This window comes from Mizuhopecten yessoensis, unplaced genomic scaffold (genome assembly GCF_002113885.1).
Source record: "Mizuhopecten yessoensis strain PY_sf001 unplaced genomic scaffold, ASM211388v2 scaffold8195, whole genome shotgun sequence".
Lineage (NCBI taxonomy): Eukaryota > Metazoa > Mollusca > Bivalvia > Pectinida > Pectinidae > Mizuhopecten > Mizuhopecten yessoensis.
In genome coordinates, this window is record NW_018407426.1 from 2,124,396 (window position 1) to 2,144,359 (window position 19,964).

Here is a 19,964-nt window from a genome sequence, read left to right on the forward strand (position 1 = left end):
CCCACCCCCCGCCGCCACCACCACCACCTCCACCACCTCCGTGAGCTAATTACATCCGGGGCAACAAGAGTGATTGGTTTAATTATAAGTTGAAATAACTAAATGTTTCATGATTGTTTTAAAAGAAAGTTTATATTCATATTTGCGAACAGATAATAACAGCAGTGGACTTAAACTATAAATTATGTATAATTGTTTAGTGTGCTTCTACTCTCAGCTATAAAAATATTTAGGATCTCATTATAGCTGATCATGAGAGTACCGCGTGCTGAGCTAAACGGAAATCCTCTACAGCTGACACTTGTACGGCAACCTAATCAATGCACATCTTTTGCACTATTACCCCCTTTTTTAGCTCACCTGCTCGGAAGGACTATGGTGAGCTTATGCCATACAGCAGCGTCTGTCGGGTCAACAGCACCAGTTTATAGTAAGATGAGGAATAGTGATAAAGATAGTGTCATTGCTGATCAATGCATATTTACATATATTTACATGACTGATCTTCTTAGATCCATACAGCGCTATCTTTATAACTATAAATGTCAACCTGCAACAAATTAAACTTGTATGATACAAGTTTAATTTGTTGCAGGTTGACATTTATGCATAGACAGTATCTATTTATTTTTAATTAATATGTCATGAACAGAAAAAGTTTTAGACTTTTCAACTAAATGATTATTGACATGAAAACGTATTTCATAAAAGAAGAAAACGAAGCTGTGTGTGGGTCTAGGGGTAGGGTGGGGATGAATTCAGGATGAAGTCAAAGCAGTAGATCAGTTAGGCGCTCTGAATGTTGATACCAAAGGATATGCAGGGTGATGGTATCGGATACATGTATATGTAAATGTAAGGGGAGGGGTTCAAATCACAATATCTAATATAAAGCCATCACCAGTTTGTGGGGGTTAAAAGTAGTGGCCTTTACAAACACCCACTCAAACTGGTGACACCGGAGCTGTGTTGTGATTGGAACTCCTTTCCTTAAAGTTTAGGAGTTCAAATTTCTGGTCCTTCTCATTGCAGTTTACCAATCCAGTTGTAATAATCTGACAGAGACCTTTATTGTAGGTTTCTGCATTAATAAACTCATTAAGTAAATACTTAGAGTTCTGGATCTCAGAATTGAATTTCTAATGTTTCAGTTGGATTCGACTTTCGGTACCTTTTAACAAGTACACATGTAAAACATAAGGTGAAATGGCTTCACGGGGATCACAGGAAACCTCAAAATTAAGACACAACCTGGAGGAACAGCTGGAGAGGCTCGTACAGCAGTTAGCAGACCTAGAGGAATGCAAGTAAGTAGAATAATTTGTACAGTCAAACTTCCATGAATTGAATTTCGATGATTTGAAATTCTCGATGTGTCGAACTTACGGCAAAGTCCAGAGTCTACCCCTTACATATAACACTTCTTATATTTGTCTCATGAATCAAACTTTAATAATTCAAATTTCTCGCTGTTTCAGAGTATAATCAATGCCCTACGTTATAAAAACATTGACAATTACTACTAATAAATCGAAGTGAAATAATCACCTGTACTAGAACATTGAAATATTCTGTGGTTATTTTAATAGCACAGGCTCTGGAAATTTAATTGACAAAGAAATATTAAATTTAATAAGCAATCCAATATTCATATTTAAAATTAAATGTATTAGCCTGTGTTTCTTTACTTTATTTAAGAATCACAATCTGTCTTATTTACAGGATCTTGATGTTTTATAATATCCTTGAGTCAAAGTCCCGATGTTTAGAATTTTTCCAGATCATCAAAGTTTGTCTGTAATACAGTTTTTATCATTCCCCCAAGGAAATTGTGAAAATAATGAAGCCAGATGCAGCATTCTAAGCATATTAATGTGTAGAATAAAAATTATGTTTCAGAAAGATTGAAATTCAAAATTTTAATATTTTACAACATTTCCATGTGCAACTGGGCTGGTTGTTCAAAGCCTGCTTACAGTTTGCTTATTCAAAATGTGATTTTGAGAAATGTCTGAAAATTTAGGTAATTTTAGTTGTTGTTTTTTTGTCACTCTTTCTTGTCACTTTATTGCTTTTAATTCCTGTATATATGTAAACATGTACATTAAGTTTTAAATTTCAATCTTTTAAAACTATACAAAATTAAAATTTTGAATTGAGTTATTATTTAGCTGATTAGGATTTTAAAAACTTTAAGGACTTCAACTGTTTTAAAGCTATATGTCTTGATCTATATATAGTTATGATAGAAATGTGTTGTTGAACAAGTGCGCTACATTTAATTTTGATATAAAGTAAGTGACTACGCGTTGGTTTGGTTTGTTTGTGCTTTAATTACATCCTATTAAAATCTATGGTAATTTAAGGACATACACATGTAACAGGTTTTGGTGGTGGAGGAAAGCTGGAAAACCAGGAGGAAAACTACCGGTTCAGGTTCCTCCTACTTCGTCACAGTCACATGTACACCATCCGTGTCATCAGGAGTCAAGAAAAGAATTATATATATTAACTCATTCACCCCTACAAATCTAAACTGGACTTGCCCAGTCTTTAATTTGGTAAGGTTCAAATGTGACTTGATCAGGGGTGAACGGATTAAACTACAATGAATATCAATGATGATTACAGTAAACCCATATGAATCATATTGAGTCATAATATTGTTATAAATATTTTTTTTTGTTTTTTTTTTTGACATTTTCCTTCCAGAGATGACTTTGATGAAGAAGAGTACGAGGAGACCAAGAATGAGACAATTGAACAGTTAAAGGAGTTTAAGGAATCCCTAGATAAAATGGTCGAGGGCAATGTGAGCCTTGTAGATGAATTGAACAGTATGCAGCTGGTATGTTTCAAATCCATTTTAATACATTACTTTAGAAGTTAATTCATGTTCCAATATATGAATTATTTTGTATTGAGAGAGAAAAATCCAGTCACCTATACAAGCAGTTAAACTGAGTTTAAGCCTAAGTAAGCTCTCATTAGAGCGATTCCATAATTTATTGTATGGGGGAGGTGGGAGGCACCTGTATTAATATATTATGGTAGGTGGGTTTGAAATTAGATCTGCCTACAATTCCTGATATTAAATATATGTTTATTTCTTGGACAGCCCTTGTGAACTGTGATTAAAATGCACACTTATTAAGCATGACAAGGAAGGTACCAAATAGCGTTTAGTTGCTTTCTAAATATTATTGTGATGGTCATATATATACTTGTGTATTTTCGTTCTTGATATCAAAATTTAATTACCATATGGTCCGATAGTGTTAAACATATTTCTCTTTGTTTGTATAGGGATAGAGTAAAAATGAGGAGCAATCTAATGTCACTTGGTCAGATTTCAACAATTATGATATCATTTCGAGATCCTGTTTATAAAATTGTTCACATTAGGATCCAAGCTCTGTAAAAGGGCCATAACTCTTGGAGTAAAATTAAACAGTTAATGTACATGTATAAGATATAGAGGACATAGGAATCAGTGAAATAAAGTTGGATTTACACAATGTAATTAATAGATGAAGTAATAGCTATACAGTAAACCTTGGTCAGCATCCATAAATTTGAAACATGTGTGTATTTAAACGACTCTACTTGCTTGATAAATCAATACTGTTGAAGTACATATTTTAGCGGTATTCTAATTTAAACTTGCTCTAAATTATGACTGCACTTATTGAAATTGCTGTATATATTTTTCTATTGCACATTTTTTGCTAATGTGCTAATCTGTTGAAACTCGATAAGACGCTTATATTCGAATTCGCCAAATGAAGTACTTTTACAGTAATTTGATCAGGAACAAACAGAATAAATAGCTTTTTGAAAGACAATGCAATTATGTATATGTATTGCAATCCTGCTACATGTATGTGACTCACGCAGTACTGATATTTTCTATATCGTTGACTTACAGACTATACAAGCAGCTATAAGTGTTTCACGCAGTACTGATAGTTTCTATATCGTTGACTTACAGGCTATACAAGCAGCTATAAGTGTTTCATGCAATACTGATAGTTTCTATATTGTTGACTTACAGGCTATACAAGCAGCTATAAGTGAAGCCTTTAAGACACCAGAAGTAATACGGTTGTTTGCCAAGAAACAACCAGGACAGTTACGGCAGCGCTTGTCAGAGGTATACAAAAAATAGTTCGAGGATAATTTAATGCCAAATATATATTACAAGTGTGAAAGAATATCTAAGTGTTCTTTTGAATTTGGTGTCAAAATTTATTAAACCATCCATTTTTTGCCACGCATGTAAAATTCCCTTTACACGTAATATATTGTTGTGGCTCAAAAAACCTGTAACGTTACCTATAGTGGCCCCAGTTTCATGATCAGTCTTCAGCTCAAGTTTTTCCATGAGAAAGCATTATTAGGTTAATAATTATTAGGTTAATAATCGCTATACCACTGTTACCAGGTATTGAAATTTTCTTTTTCTGGCAAAATTATATCTTGATAAAGCATTTCTGAAGAAAAAAAACCCAACCTGTTGTGTCTTTTATGAGAAATAATAAAGATGAAATAAACAAAACATAATCAACAACATTCAACAGAGCTAAACCTGGATTCAAATCCTGGACTTCAGATTGTTATACTTTCGCTCTAACCAATTGATGAGCTAGCTGGTCAACAGAAGTGTCATGGCCAAACTGTACTACAGTTATGTCCAAATAGAAGTTAAAGGGAGATAACTGTTTACATGAAAAAACTCACTGTGCAATGGGACAGGGATCCTTAAGAAAATCAGAAGTGAAGGAGAATTCTTAACTTCAGCAATGTTTTCCAATGAAAAATTACGAATTTTTCTGAAGCTAAGTAGTGTTTATAAGATACAGAGTCTAATCAAAATAAAGTCTGTATCTCCAGTTAAACTGTTTTCTTTGCAGACAATTTTAAACCTTGATACTCTGTTATATTTCCTTACAGATTAGCCGTGATGCTAAGATTGGTAAAATTCCAGCAGATGTAGCGACAGCCCAGTCGGTTGAGATTTTGACTGCTCTGAAAAAGCTAGGAGAGACTTTAACTCCTACAGAACAAGCCTACCTGGATTCTAACTCAAGTGCCAGTCTTAAAGAGTTTGAACAAGTATCAAGTAACCTTGGTAAACATCTTGTACTTCATCCAAACAATTCAAAGCAGAAGCAGTAATCTCTTGTAGTCTAATCTCTGAATAAAATACATTTAAGGATATATAATTTTTGAGATCTAGACTTTTTATGGAGGTTGACTACCTTTATTTTATATATACAAAGTTTTTTTTGCAATTTTATTAATCTTAGATTCCTTTATAACTGTAAAAAGTCCCTGGTAATCATTTTATAAAGCAAATAATGTTTTCATTTTATTTCTGTTAGAATTTAGGTCATATATTTGACATTGTGTGCGATTTCTGATAGCCTTAATTTACGCAACTTATTCTGTATGTATTTAACAGAGATCTACCGACTCCAACATGGCATGTATTGTCGTATGGTTGAATTTGGTTAATAGCTGCTTGAGATTAGGGGAGGACAATTATATTGAAACATCAATATACTGCAGTTTTTCTTTTATATACCTGTTGAAAGACAGGACATATTATGCTATCACAAGAGATGACAGGTGGGTTGGTAGGTTGGTGGTCAGGTGGGTGTGCATGGTGTATGCTCAATATCTTGAGTAGTTTTCAATGGATTAACTTAAAAGCTCAGACCATTTTTGATAACCACCATTATCTGAATATAATTTACTGTGTTATGCCCCTTTAATCAATTGCTGAAACATTGTCCGCTCTATATCATGAGTAATTTTCAAAGGATTAACTTTAAACATCATGGGAAGGTTAATTACTATAAATGCTCAAAGGAGTTAGATAACCACTGCTATCGAACAGTAATTCATAGAGTTCTGCCCCTTTATTCAACGTTTTGTGGTAACCTTGTTGTAATTTGACCAACAATTATCAGTGGCATGGCTATCTCTCCCTAAGGGGTGACATACTGGTCTTTCCCGGCTAAAATGGGAGACACACATGTGAAGGGTGGGAGAATGTGATTTCACCATTTATTATTATTAACAGCCCTACCAGCTTTATATTTTCATTTATAAATTACTTAACTGTGCTTCTTTAGTCATTGTTACATGTATCAATAGTGTTGAATATTTTTTAAGTCATTAATTGTTATTCCTTTCTGTCTTTTTAGCTTCTGGTGACAAGGTACTTGCCGTGGCAGGGTCGCAGGTTCAAAAGGCAAATCAATAGGAACCTAGCACAAGGCTGATTGTCAAAGTGACTGAAATAACAACCAATGCAACCAGAACTGAGGCCAAAGGTCATTCTTAAATAGTTGCTGAAATTTCATGGTGCTCTTAATACTTATCAATCATGGATTGCAAAGTACAGTAACAACAATTTGACACATCAGTCATAAATACGTGTAATGAGTAATAATAAGATCCTTGGATGACCATTTTGCATAATCCTGCAGATTGTAATCAAAACAGAGCCTTTCTATGAAGATTGAGTGTGTGTACATCTTCTTTATTAGGGCTATTCCATTATTAGTCATATAGGGGAGGTGGGAAGCACCTGTATTATTCAGCTTCGGATGGTCAGTTTTAAACCAGGTCTGCCCACCATCCCTGATATTAAATTACTTTTAATATTTGCTGGGAGATGGGTCCCTGAAAAAATGCCTCCAGACCCTCCAATAGGGTTATTTTTAGGGAATAGCCCTTAGCACAGATATCATCATGTGTTGGGACATGCTGAGAGAGTAAGACTGAACTGCTAAATAGACCGATGAGAGAATAAACAAAAATGTCAGTTGAATGTTGAGAGAGAGAGTGAGACATACTTGGGTTTTGTCATGAAAAATGATGAATGAGTGAGTCTTTGCTGTATGAATATTTTGTGTAGATGTTTTATGTGCATATTTTTATGGAAATCAGATGCATCTATATTCCGTCTTTACGTATTGCAGTTATCTTCTCTTGTGAGCAGGAATTGATTGTTATGTCATTGGTTTGTGTGAGAAAATGACGTCGTTTTCTTAAAAATTGATGACGTTACTCTCACAAAACAAATGACGTAACAATCAAAACCTGCTCCCAAGAGCAGATAACTCTGCAATACGAAAAGACGGAATAGAGTTAAATGGTGCATTCTAGACGTATAAAAAATGAAATTTCTTATAAAATTAATAAAGTAATGAATACCAAAGAAATTATTATTGAAATGTTGATTAAGATACTTTCATCGGATTAATAGATAATGTATAATGTAAAAAGAATATATATCCATGTGAAAAGATATAACGACCAACTAAAGAGTAGCAGTTTCCATCCTTCACTGAGAGCAGCTCTGTTAAGGGTGAATGCTCCTAGTTTTATAGATAATTTTGTGTTAAATCCTGTGGAGAGCCAATCGCTTATATATTATATGTATAGCACGATCACTCATGTGTATTAAAAACGAGGAAAATATTAAATTTTTATTCCTTTGAACATTCAAAAATTCATATCTAGTTATTGTGCTGCCAGAAACAGATGATTTATTTCAAAATTTAACATTTTTTTCCTGCAAAATTTTGACATGCGGTATGTAGTAAGGTCAACATTTATATGATAATATAGTTGCATTGACTTTGTATAACAGACTGGTGTGTATGAATGAGTGATGATGGTTACGTCTAGAACATATTTGTATAGATGTAGTTACTTACTTTTACAATAATATATCATTCATTTGCAATATTTTTTTCCATATATAATAATCAATATAATTAATTTATATCTTCATCAAGTCAGAAATGTTCCAATCTGATTAAAATCATATGTTACATGGCTTCGTTAACTTCGAACTACACCTGAACATCTGAGTGTGCCGCGATCAGGGTCATGTTCAGGTGACCTTTATATTTATAAATACTCATTAAATTTTGACCAATCAGAGACCCTCTTTCAAAACGGCGCTCAGAGTTGTAACAAATATGGCGGACATTGATGAGAATGATGCGAAAGTTCTGAAGTTATTTGAGATAAATCGTCTGAAACCCGAACAGAAAAAGATATTCGAAGCTTTATTAGAGAAGAAAGACTGTGTGGCAGTGTTGCCTACGCAATTATTACCCAATGGGTACGTTTTCATTGGCGTTGTAGAAACGTCAGGTCCCGCCGCCATATTTGTTTTGGAAAACCAATCTTTTCGATACCCCTCGCTATTTATCTATCAGCCATGATATTCCGATTCGCTGGCAAACTTTTGCCAGCGCGCCTCTGATTGGTTCATCTAAAGGTCACTTGAACGTGACCCTGACCGCGGCACATTCAGATGTTCAGGCGGAGCCATGTAACAGATGATTTTAATAAGATTGGAAATGTTCATGCTACTCATTGAAAATATTAAATTTTCAAATTAACAATGGAATATTTTGATTTTAATGAAATTTTGCGTTTGTTGTCTTAAGCTCATTTTTTCCGGATGCCTGCCTATATAACATTATCAATGTCCCATCCCAGAGTAAATTTGGAGCAGCACATTCTGACATACCTCCCAGTAAACAAAGGTTGTGCATGTTATTTATTTAAACTGAATCTTCTTTATTCTGTATTAAAGATAATACTATTAAAACTTTGTGAAATTGATACTCGTACAATATTCAGAATCAATTGGGCATTGTTTTCTGCTTACACAAATATAACAGTTTGTTGACAATCTAGTCGATTTTTTCCAGAGTTATCTCCCTTCGTTTATAATACCATCACTATTTTTTAGGGAGACATATATTTGATTCATCTTCTCGATTTGCTCCTCCAGTCGTGGCCAAATCAGTGTCCATATCATAATTTTCGTAGCTTTTTACCTAAACTCGTAAATCCACACCAAAAAGATTCCGTTTTAGGATTTTAAAGGTGAAAGGTTTATTTAATACATACCATGATACCTAATGCATGTGATGTAGATTGAAATTCTTAACGAAAGTTGTGGCTGATATCAATATTTGGTCGACAAAACGTATATTAAATCATCAGGTGGAGTTACTGTTGAACCAATGGTATGACAATTGTTATCCTTTCCATATGTATACAGAAATGAATATAAAAATCAGAAGTTTAAAAAAAATATATATTATTGAACCAATTGATTACATGGTACATGATGTACATTATATAATAAACGTAATATTTGATACAAAGTGCATGATTAGTTAATCTTTTTTCATATTATCATTAACTTTTATGTTTGTTTTAGGTGTTTATCTGGTAGTACCTTCATCTAAACAGGCAATATGTTTGTTTTAGGTGTTTATCTGGTAGTACCAACATCTAAACAGGCACATATCATCGGTTTATTAACAATACCATATCTTAGACGGTTCATTTTGCACTATATGAGGCTTTGAGGCTCATGATAATAATACTATCCACCTGAAGATCTTATATATCGAAAACGTTTGTGCGAAATGTGTTGTTTTCTTTTTTAATTAATTGCGTTTTGTATTTTATTATAATCGACACTAACATTAACACAAAATGACCCAACAGTCAGTAACATGATGTATGCTTGGACCTTCGTCAACCTTTTATAAAAAATCCTTCTTGAAAAAACATCGGATATCATTTGAAAAAGGCCCAAGCTGCCTTGGCGTATACATGAGTATATATATATATTGAAAATGTCTCGCCCAATCACAGGCCATGATATTCATCTTTGATTTCATGATCAACCAAAAAAGTTAAAAAAAAAAAATGCTCGAGACCTCTTAGTTTTGTTTGTTTCAAATTTGGAGTCCATCGGTTTTGTTCTAAGCAGAAGTAGAAAATGTATCCACCAATCAGAAATCAGGATGACCATCTTAAATTTTTGGGTTCGAACGAAAAAAGGGAACACTTGGGCAAGACCTCATAAGGAATATTTGTACTGAGTTTGAAGTCAATCGCTTCAGTCATTCTCTAGAAGAAGATCAATATGTCTTAGCCAATCAGAGCAAATGGTGGCCATCATGGGTTTTCGAATAGGCACGAAAAATAAGAACCCTTGGTGGGGACATCATAAGGAACATTTGTACTAAGCTAGAAGTCAAATACATGTATTTCAGTGGTTCTGAAAATGAAGTCGAAAATGTGAATTATTAACGGACGACAACAGAAAAAGACAGATGGCAGTAGATCACATGGGTAATTTTATAATCATGTGATCATGAGCTTAGCAACTCCAGTTAACAATCGATATCCGGACCCTTTTAATTCTTTCACCATTTTGATTGAACTGGATTGCTGCAGTATTTCGTTATTGAAAATCTTATGAAAGAGAATGATGTGAACGACAAACGCAGCAAAAAGCTCGAAATAATAATATACAGATACATGTACCTACACGTTGTACATTGGTGTTTTAACGGCTTTTCTTAGAGGTCATGCATTCTTCAGCTTATATTGTACAAATCTCTTTGGATAAATGTATTTGTAACCATACACAGAAGTCAGTGATAATCTTCGAAATAAATGGAATTTGTTTTTCCTTAAATGTATGTTGCTATAATAGAGCACAGATTTTGTAGTTTTGCATCTTATCTTTGTACAAACACCAGTTAGAATAATGCGTTTGAGATGGTCTTGACACAGATTTTGTAGTTTTGCATCTTATCTTTGTACAAACACCAGTTAGAATAATGCGTTTGAGATGGTCTTGACACAGATTTTGTAGTTTTGCATCTTATCTTTGTACAAACACCAGTTAGAATAATGCGTTTGAGATGGTCTTGACACAGATTTTGTAGTTTTGCATCTTATCTTTGTACAAACACCAGTTAGAATAATGCGTTTGAGATGGTCTTGACACAGATTTTGTAGTTTTGCATCTTATCTTTGTACAAACACCAGTTAGAATAATGCGTTTGAGATGGTCTTGACACAGATTTTGTAGTTTTGCATCTTATCTTTGTACAAACACCAGTTAGAATGCGTTTGAGATTGTTTGGACACGCATGAGTTTCCTGGAACAACTAAATACCATTTAAAGTACTCAAGAGTAGATACAAAGTGTTTTCTCTTGTGGCTTACATTTTCTAGTTAAAAATATCGATAAGTAGTAAGTATATCTATTTAGATATATATCGGTTGATTTCACCTGTTGTTTATGAACATTAGCACGCTCATTAACATTCAAATACATTGAAGTACATAACACGGTGTCTGGTATATATATACCTCTATGTTTAGGGACTATAGCTGGTTAACGACTATCTTAACCTCAGGTATTGGCCATGTGGTTTCACAAGAGCAATGCCAGTCCTGTAAATTATATCTTCATGTCTCATATTTATATTTTATAAATTTACAAGATATATAATTTTTAAATATTTATTAGATGTCGTATTTGATATAAAAAACAGTATCTGATATATTATCATTTAACTAACGTTGGGTAGACTTTTACCGTTTACTAATCCTGAGTAGCAACGTTGTAATGTTATTACTAAGAACGTTATAATTAATAAGTTTCCGGTTTACGTAATCTCTATTCCGTTGTCCTTAACGGGAGTCCCGCAAGGTATGGGTTTCATTTTAGAAATGATTTATCAAAGCTATTGTCATTGGGAAAAAAACATAGTTACTTAGTAAAGTTTTTGGCAGTGGAAAGAGAATCGTGTATTTAAATATATCAACTTGAAATTTTCTGTTACATATTAAAATATCGAAAAATAGTGATTTACTTTAAAGCAATAATTTTGCAAGAAGATTACGCGAGTCACTGCTGCATAATTCAGCAAGTACGATAGCGTTCGTCGTTTTTTAATATATATAAAAATCAGTCATGAATTCCACAGTGACAGGGTTAATTTGATTATTAAAATTTGAAACAGCAGAAAAACTGTATCTTAAAGTCTCTAGTTTGTTGCCACCTAAAAACATGTTCCAGTGTTGATGTTGTTATCAGAGATCAATCGGTTTGAATTATTTAATTTCTAAGATATTTTTATTTCATTTTCATTTCAATTTCATTCCAAAGTTGACACTTATCAAGATAAAGTTTGCTTTCAAACAAAATATCCGTTTTATAATGGCTTATAATGATTTTTCACATACACTTGAAAATAGAATATATATTGCATTTTGTATTTTCTTCCTCAAAAGTACCTGTGCCGATGACGGCTTTCCGGCCTATAACGATTCATAAAACCAATGGCCTCGCGGGTACTTGTGTAATTATCCGATCCAACGATAAAATAAGCGGCATTCCGAATGATTGCAATCTGGAATTTGTCATCGGAACAAGGCATGAATGTATATATTGGATTGCATTGTATTTATGATTAAAGCGATGGAAATGAATTTAATTTGTTTTATTTTCTACAGAAATAAAAAAAAAAACCAATGTATCCAAAGAAAAACATCATTCATATACAAAAAAACGACGTATTTCAGTGCATGCGATTGTTATTATGATATTATTTTTATTTAATTTAGCTTTGGAATATCCCATTTTGGTCCTCCCAACTGAGCCTATGGGGCTACTAAGTACATGCTTACATGTATTGTATATAAAATGCAGAAAGTTGGAGGACGACTGTCGTTTTACTTTTTATCCTAAAAGAGAGCGACGTGTTTATCGCTAAAACATAGCCACCATCAAAATATACATAAACAGTCGCCAGTGAGAAAGGTCTTTGCTGTTAAACTTGTTCACGTGACCTTGTTGTGTTGCCTCAGGCCACCGCTTTGCCAACTGACCATCCACACGCGTTGACCACTTGGGGACACACAACTGGACATCATCCGGAATTAATATGTAAACAACAATGGAAATAGAAGGATGTCACTTCACAATCGTGTAACTTATCATAGAAATTATCCCGTCTGAAAGCAGCTGAAGTTCGAAAGCTAAAATGGCGGTAAGAGTTATATCTTATTATTTCTATATTGTCACTATTTTGTGGAAACGAGCCGTGAAAATACCAGTATCGACCATGTATGAAGGACAAGTACCTGCAATCATTTTGTAACAAATAACCAATCTTGTGGTACTTGTTTGCAATGATATAGCCCATGGTCTCTAACTTCATTTAGAAACACATACATATATAATTATGTCGTTTATCAAACAACTTTATATGATTGTAAAATAGTCATTTCAAATTGGTGTATATTTTGTTTAAGCTTTAGCTAATTACGAAAATAGTTGTTGCCTAATTTATTGTATAAGCTCGTTTAAATTAACTCATGATCTGTCATTGCTTTAAAACTAAACTCTTGGTATTAAAGGCGATTGTTTCAACTTCATAGCGGTGTTTAAGGTGAAGATAACAATTAAAAACTCCCGTTTCCTTAATTATTGTTGGTCGTGCGTTATACAAGTTCCGTCGCTAAACAATAACACTACTTCCCTGAAAACGTGAAGTTAGATTTATATTAACATTGCTTTTTTTATTGTAAATATGTTTACATAACAAAAGTCACTCTAGTTCAAAGCTATCGGGTAATATCCTTCATTAAGCAGAAAATGACTTCAACTATGTTCTTATAGGGAATATTGAAAATTTATTGATTAATATTAACAGTCATTCTAGTTGAAAACATTCAGACTTTGCCCTTTAACAGAGAGAAAATAGCCTGACCTATATGTAACATTATTGGTTTTCAAAAACAAATGTTGTAGAGAGTTGAAGTTTTTCTCTTCCCTGATGAAGGACTAAATCAGAAAGTTTGAAAATAGAATAGCTGAACACGTTGTATATAAGGACAGAATCGACAGCCATTTATTTTAATTTCGCATAAAGGAAATGGGAAGTGTTTTTTTACTAGTTTATTTCTATATACGAAAGTGTTACTTAGATTCATATTGACATGTTTTTTGTGTACATTTATACTCACTTATAGATCGGGTTTACATTATGTTATGTTCGCATATATTGAATTGTTCACTTAACTTGATGAAACATTTCTGCTTCTTACATTTACTCACGTTATTTTCTCCATTGGTTTCTCCCCAAGTATTATACATACGTGTCAAATTACAAGTGCGAGAGTAGTTAAAATGTCTGAAAGAGAAAACAATCCTTTTCATTAATTCAGTTCGATAGTTCACTGCATCCTATTGTTACACAAGTAGTTAGATGACAACAAGTAGACAGGGTGTTTACATACCTTCAAAACCCTCCGTTTATACAGCGAGAAAGCTTACTCTCAGTTCTAATGACTGTTGTGTGATCAATAATCTTGAATCACTTATATGTCTAGGATAAGACTTATTAAGGTTTTCTATAACAGATAAATTGGTACAGTATCTACTTTATATATTTTGCTAGCTTGCTTGTTAAGAGAACAATTAAAGCAAAAAGGTTTTCCTATCTTCAATTACATAACATTTGTACACCGATCCCTAAGTATTTCCTTCAAACGTCATCTTCTAGTTCTGGCCAATTTCAGATTATTTATTTTTAAACTGTAATCTGTGAGGTTAGTTTCTATTTTCTAGTCATAAACCTTGGAATTAGCTCGAAAGTTACATTTAGAGTGCACCTTTTTAATGGCAAACAAGACTCTAGGTCTTTTACAAGTACAACACATTTTTTGAATTGAACGATCAATAACATTACCAGCAGAGGAGATGAAGTCACCAAGCTTTTTTCATATTCGAAAAGTAGTTGTACGACATTATTTCCGATTTTAGTTTATATCTAGCTGGAACAAAACATTAGTTTGTGGTTATTTCGGGTTTGATGACGGTTTACCATTTATAACCAATATAGATGCAACCAGAAACGTGACAAATCACACACGAAGCGCATGCGCACTTCATTGATTTCTAGTATTCCTGTTGGCATTCACATATGCTATGAATACCAAATGAAAACAGTTCGATACTTTAATATCGAACGTCTCATTGTGCAGTTAAATTTATTCATTTACTAGGCCTACACTACTTGGTGCTTCCATCTCAAACGATATTGTTTATTTCATTATTACATAACTTCATAGTACGCGTCTATGGCGTGTCAAACATTTTTGAGTATCTTATGATTTGTGTGTTAAATTTTGTTATCTACGTTCTAAGAATTGTGATTTATCTTCGTGTTATTTGTATCCTTATCATTCTTGTGATACTTTTTGGAAAAAACGTGTATTATAAATTCCAAGTCCTATGCTGTTCTTCAATTTAAGATGCATTACTGTTAAACTGATATGTGGACTTACTTTTTCTCACGGAGTCCAAAGTTTGCAGTATGTATGAGTAAGTGAACGCCAAATGGCAACGAGAGCATGCCTAACAATGTATGTTTATATTTAGGATCATGCCTGACAATGTATGTTTATAATAAGGATTTTCCCGGCTATATAAGCGTGTTCGTTTCTAGACTGATACAATTTACTTGGTATTGTTTCATCGTAGAGTACTTTAACCTTCGTGTGAAGAGGAAAGTTTAGCCCAGACCCATTCTGTGATCGTTTAACCCACCAAGCTCGATTGGTATAGATAATTTACTGTGATCATACCTTTATACAAGCTTAATATTGAAATTATGCATAGGCAATTTCGGTATAAAACTAATATTGGCGAAATGTAAAGGTTTACTCTGGTTTGAGTATTGACAATAGACATGTGGTTGTTTTATTCATTTGGTATTCATAGTCTATACGAATGCCAAGGCGAACATGACAAATCACGCGCTACGTGTGTGATTTGTTACGTTTCGGGTTGCATCTATCTTGGAAATGAATACCGACTTAAAGCTGTTCAATACTTATTACATTTTCGTTTGAAAATATTTGAGTTTCAAAGACATATTTTTCTGAAAAATGCAGCTTAAGTTTAAGTAGGTGTATGTATCGTTTCTGCTTGGTTAATGTATAGAACAACCAGCTTACAGAAATAGTTAGTTGTATCCAACATAGCAATTATTAATAATTAATAATAACGACGACAACACATATTCACATGGTTTTCATAACAGATAATATTGTCAAATGAATTCGTTGGTGTTATATAGAGGCAGTGCCAAAGAATGGTAAAACTATGATGAAATTGTAGATAGGTGGAGATAGCATGCTCCTCTGTTCACTTTGCTTACATTTTTATGCTTTCAATTTCAGACATCAATGAAGAAAGTGACGATCTGGGTTGTGCCCCTTTACATGGTAGCCATGGTGATGTCGAGTGAGGTCTGTAACCAAGGTGTTAACTGTTTCTTACCGGATTGTTTCTGTGGCGGCACAGTTGACCCTGGGACCTTTGCGAAATCATCTGATATTCCCCAGATGGTTCTTTTCTCTTTTGACGACGCTGTTACCGGTGACATAAAGGACATGTATGATAAACTATTTGCTCCAAATAGGCTTAACCCGCATGGCTGTCCCATAAGCATGACCATGTTTGTATCCCATAACTTCACCAACTACGATCATGTGCGCGACCTCTATCGGCGGGGAATGGAGGTTGCAGTACACAGTGTCACGCATAGAGTACCAATCACCTACTGGAAACTCGCTACTTATGATACGCTTAGTTTCGAGATTATCCAGCAAAGGAAATATTTGTCAGAGAAGTCTGGTATACCTTTGAAAGACATCAGGGGTTGGCGTAGCCCATTCCTGCAGCCTTCGGGAGATCAACAGTTCTCCATCCTTAAAGAAGAGAATTTCGAGTACGATTCAACCTTTACTGTTTCAACAAAGGATGGAAACAACAGTAGAGTCTGGCCTAGCACGCTTGACTTTGGCTGGAATTATGAATGTAACATTCCTCCATGTCCTCGAGGGAAGTACAAGGGATTCTGGGAACTCCCTGTACAGATGCTGGAGAACCCAGCAGGGAAGTTCGGGTGTCTCTACACTGACTCGTGCAGACCAGGGACCATTGACGAGACGTTCCAACTGTTCTGGGCTAACTTCCACAGTCACTACACGACAACTCGGTCCCCTCTATTCTTCACAATGCATCCTGCGTGGTTGATAGAAGAGAAGAACTTCCAGGCGTTGGACTACTTCCTGTTGACTTTGCTACATTACTATGATGACGTGTATTTCATAAATTATCAGCAACTGTTACAGTGGATGAAACGCCCTCAGAAACTCCAAAACATATCTGACTTTGCACCCTGGGATTGTGAATGGGTTGGAGATGATACATGGTTGTCCCCTAAAGCAGACGACAGGACAAACAAAGGCGGGAATATTATTCCACCCGGAATATACATCATGCTTCTCTTTGCTTCATGTGCATTTTTTATGATCAAGTTGGTCCAATAGAGCATAGAAATTCAGGCATATTTGGAGACAAAATTCTGATTATGGTGCAGTTATCTGGGGATGCTAAACTTCTATTCATACAGTCAATGTGAAAGGTATTAGACATTTGATAATATCCATGGTTACAGGATGTATACCCTGATTAGCCTCGCACTGTTTTAAGCTTCGTCGCGAGCATGCGCATTTACGTTGATGTTCGTTTTGGTATGAAGTCAAAACATTCAAAGTGCATAGTTTCTGAATAATTATGGAAATAGCAATAAAGTCCTCCGTATACACTAAGACTGGAGGAAACCATGAATCAGATCGTTTTGACTGGGAATATGGTTACAGGAATCAAATCAATTTGACTTGTGCATATATTCAGAACAAATACAGGTTCCGTTAACAATTAGATGGCATTTACATCGGCAAAGTACAATTTTCTCGTCCTGATTGGCGGATCTTAAATTCAGAATACATAATGTAGCGAAATGCAATTGTGGTTTCCAATAATATTGACAAGTCATTTTCGCATACTCATTAACCGAATTTCTGGTTGTTAAACAGTTAATATTGCGCCAGCTTATTGACTGAAAGGTCTTTGTAAGCTTGTGTCATTTTCCTTTGTATCCTGTGTATTAATGAGGCACTTATGTAAATAAGGCATTGGAAATACGGGCACAAAACAAGTAAAACACCTATATACAACATGGGAATCACATATTGATCTTTTTCAGTTTTATCCTATACGGGATACCCCGTCTGTCAGGGAAAGGTATTTTAATAACTGAAAGAACATAAATAAATGAGACAGATTCGTGACAGCGATTGATGTGTTTATTTATATTCGTATAAAACTATAGATCGCACTTCTGTGTCCTTCATTCTGGCAGAATTTGTATTGACACTGTCTTCTAGGCCACATATGGAAATATCGGCATGTATTTCAACATTGTGTAACATTCTTGGTATTGAATAGTTCTCAGTTTAAACAAAAGAAACTGTTAAACATCAGATGCCTGTGGACGAATGTTGTTAAGTGCAATAATCTGATGACGTCATATAGTAATAGTTCGCACCTAGATACATGTATTAAACAAACCATACCTGATATGCATTGTACCCAAAGGCACTTTCTGTGAATCAGAAAAGCTACAATGAAAAAAGTCAACGCTCTTTTATTCAGCGGGAAGTGCCTATGGTACAATGCACCAGAAACTAGTGTACTTCATGTATCACTGCAGGCGACAAGGTAATGCGCAGAAAGAATTTCCCTTTTTACTGAAGCTTGGAAAAATGTAAAGTCATCCTTTCAATATTGGACAAATGGCAGTGTTATACTAAATATTAGAAATTTGCCAATGCATTTAGATATTTTTGGATTCTTTTGTGTTAAACTATTAAACTATAACTAACTCCACCTTGATTATGAAAAGTTCAAAAAGATTTATTAAGACGTAGAGTTTGTATTTGTATAATCATAGGAAAACATTAAAACGTAGACAACGTGCTTGATACATCTCATTTCAACCTGCAATTACCAAACACAACTTTTATGTCTCGATATTGAGAAGTAAAGGTTGTTTGGTAAATGCAGGCAAAATTGAGACGTAAAATTTGTGTTTAGCAATGACGGGTAAAATTGAGACGTAAACGTCGTATTTGATAATAAATGGTAAAATGAGAGGTAGAAGTTTGTATTTGGTAACTGCAGGTAAAATTGGGACTAAGAAGTCGTATGTGGTAATTACAAGGTAAACATGAAGTATACGTGAGAATAGCGTTTCGCTGTAACGATTTGAGACTTGTTCTATTTGTTCTTTTTTTGGTATGCGTGTAGTTGCCATCAAATAAGTGCTATGTTGTTTTTGTACATTCTAATGATGTATGGTAAACTTTTATTGTGTTGCAACATATAACTTCGTACATTATATATAATAAAGATGTACAGTATGATACAGTCTTTTGTAATTTATCATTTCGTACAAGGTGTCATTTATATAATGTATTTTTCGACCATTTTGTTCAGTATATATATAGCGTTAAAATGTAATAATATTGCATAGTAAAATCGGTGATTTTGTTCAGTAAATCTATTTACATTATAATAGAATATTGCAAGATACGGGCACGAGTACGTTAAAGAAATGTATCGTAAGATACAGGCATTTTGTTCAGTGTAGCCACGGACTTAGATAACAATCTAATCTAATTCCGTGGTATAGCCTTGTACATTATAACAATGGATTGCAAGATACGGGCATTTCATTAAGTACGTTAAAGTAATGTATAGTAAGATTCCTACATAAGGATGTATTGCAAAACACGGGTATGGTGTTCATTATTGCACATCAGAATTACATATAGCCGGATACAGTAATTTTGTTCAGTATAGTTTTGTACATTGAATGAGTGCATTGTAATACACAATAATTTTGTGTTATTTTATTCAAAGTGTGTTATGCAGTCATTTCGGTCGCTATTGCTTTGGTTATTATACATGTAATATTTAAAATAAGATAAGCTTAGTATACGTTTAAAGTCATATTTAAAGGTAAAGGGCCACGTAAAATGCTACAATAAAAAATAATTTAAAATGTGATGTCTTTCTCTCTTTCCCTCTCATCCTACGCCCAGTATCCCCTACTCTCCGATTTCCCTTTCCCCGTCTATATTTCGCTCCTATCATCTGCCTCTTGTTGGGTCATCCCTTTCTCCACACC

The 19,964-nt window shown here is 34.1% G+C and overlaps 2 protein-coding genes across 3 annotated transcripts in view; both read left to right on the forward strand.

The window, feature by feature from the left end:
• LOC110455292 (protein LZIC-like) overlaps positions 1-7,882 on the forward strand; it is a 10,667-nt gene extending 2,785 nt beyond the window's left edge. Inside the window, exons 2-7 of one of the 2 annotated variants that reach the window (XM_021505336.1) lie at positions 356-430; positions 1,152-1,307; positions 2,713-2,848; positions 4,055-4,153; positions 4,954-5,131; positions 6,213-7,882. In XM_021505336.1, the coding sequence (XP_021361011.1) occupies positions 1,207-1,307; positions 2,713-2,848; positions 4,055-4,153; positions 4,954-5,131; positions 6,213-6,271 (573 nt within the window). In that variant the 5' untranslated portion in view covers positions 356-430; positions 1,152-1,206 and the 3' untranslated portion in view covers positions 6,272-7,882. The remainder of the gene's footprint in view (positions 1-355; positions 431-1,151; positions 1,308-2,712; positions 2,849-4,054; positions 4,154-4,953; positions 5,132-6,212) is intronic. The other variant, XM_021505335.1, reaches the window with a different exon arrangement.
• Positions 7,883-12,587: 4,705 nt separating this feature from the next.
• On the forward strand, positions 12,588-19,364 carry LOC110455303. Its single transcript, XM_021505356.1, has 2 exons — positions 12,588-12,905; positions 16,105-19,364. Exons 1-2 carry the CDS (start codon positions 12,900-12,902, stop codon positions 17,257-17,259), a joined length of 1,161 nt encoding a protein of 386 aa, XP_021361031.1. The 5' UTR covers positions 12,588-12,899; the 3' UTR covers positions 17,260-19,364.
• Positions 19,365-19,964: the final 600 nt, after the last annotated feature.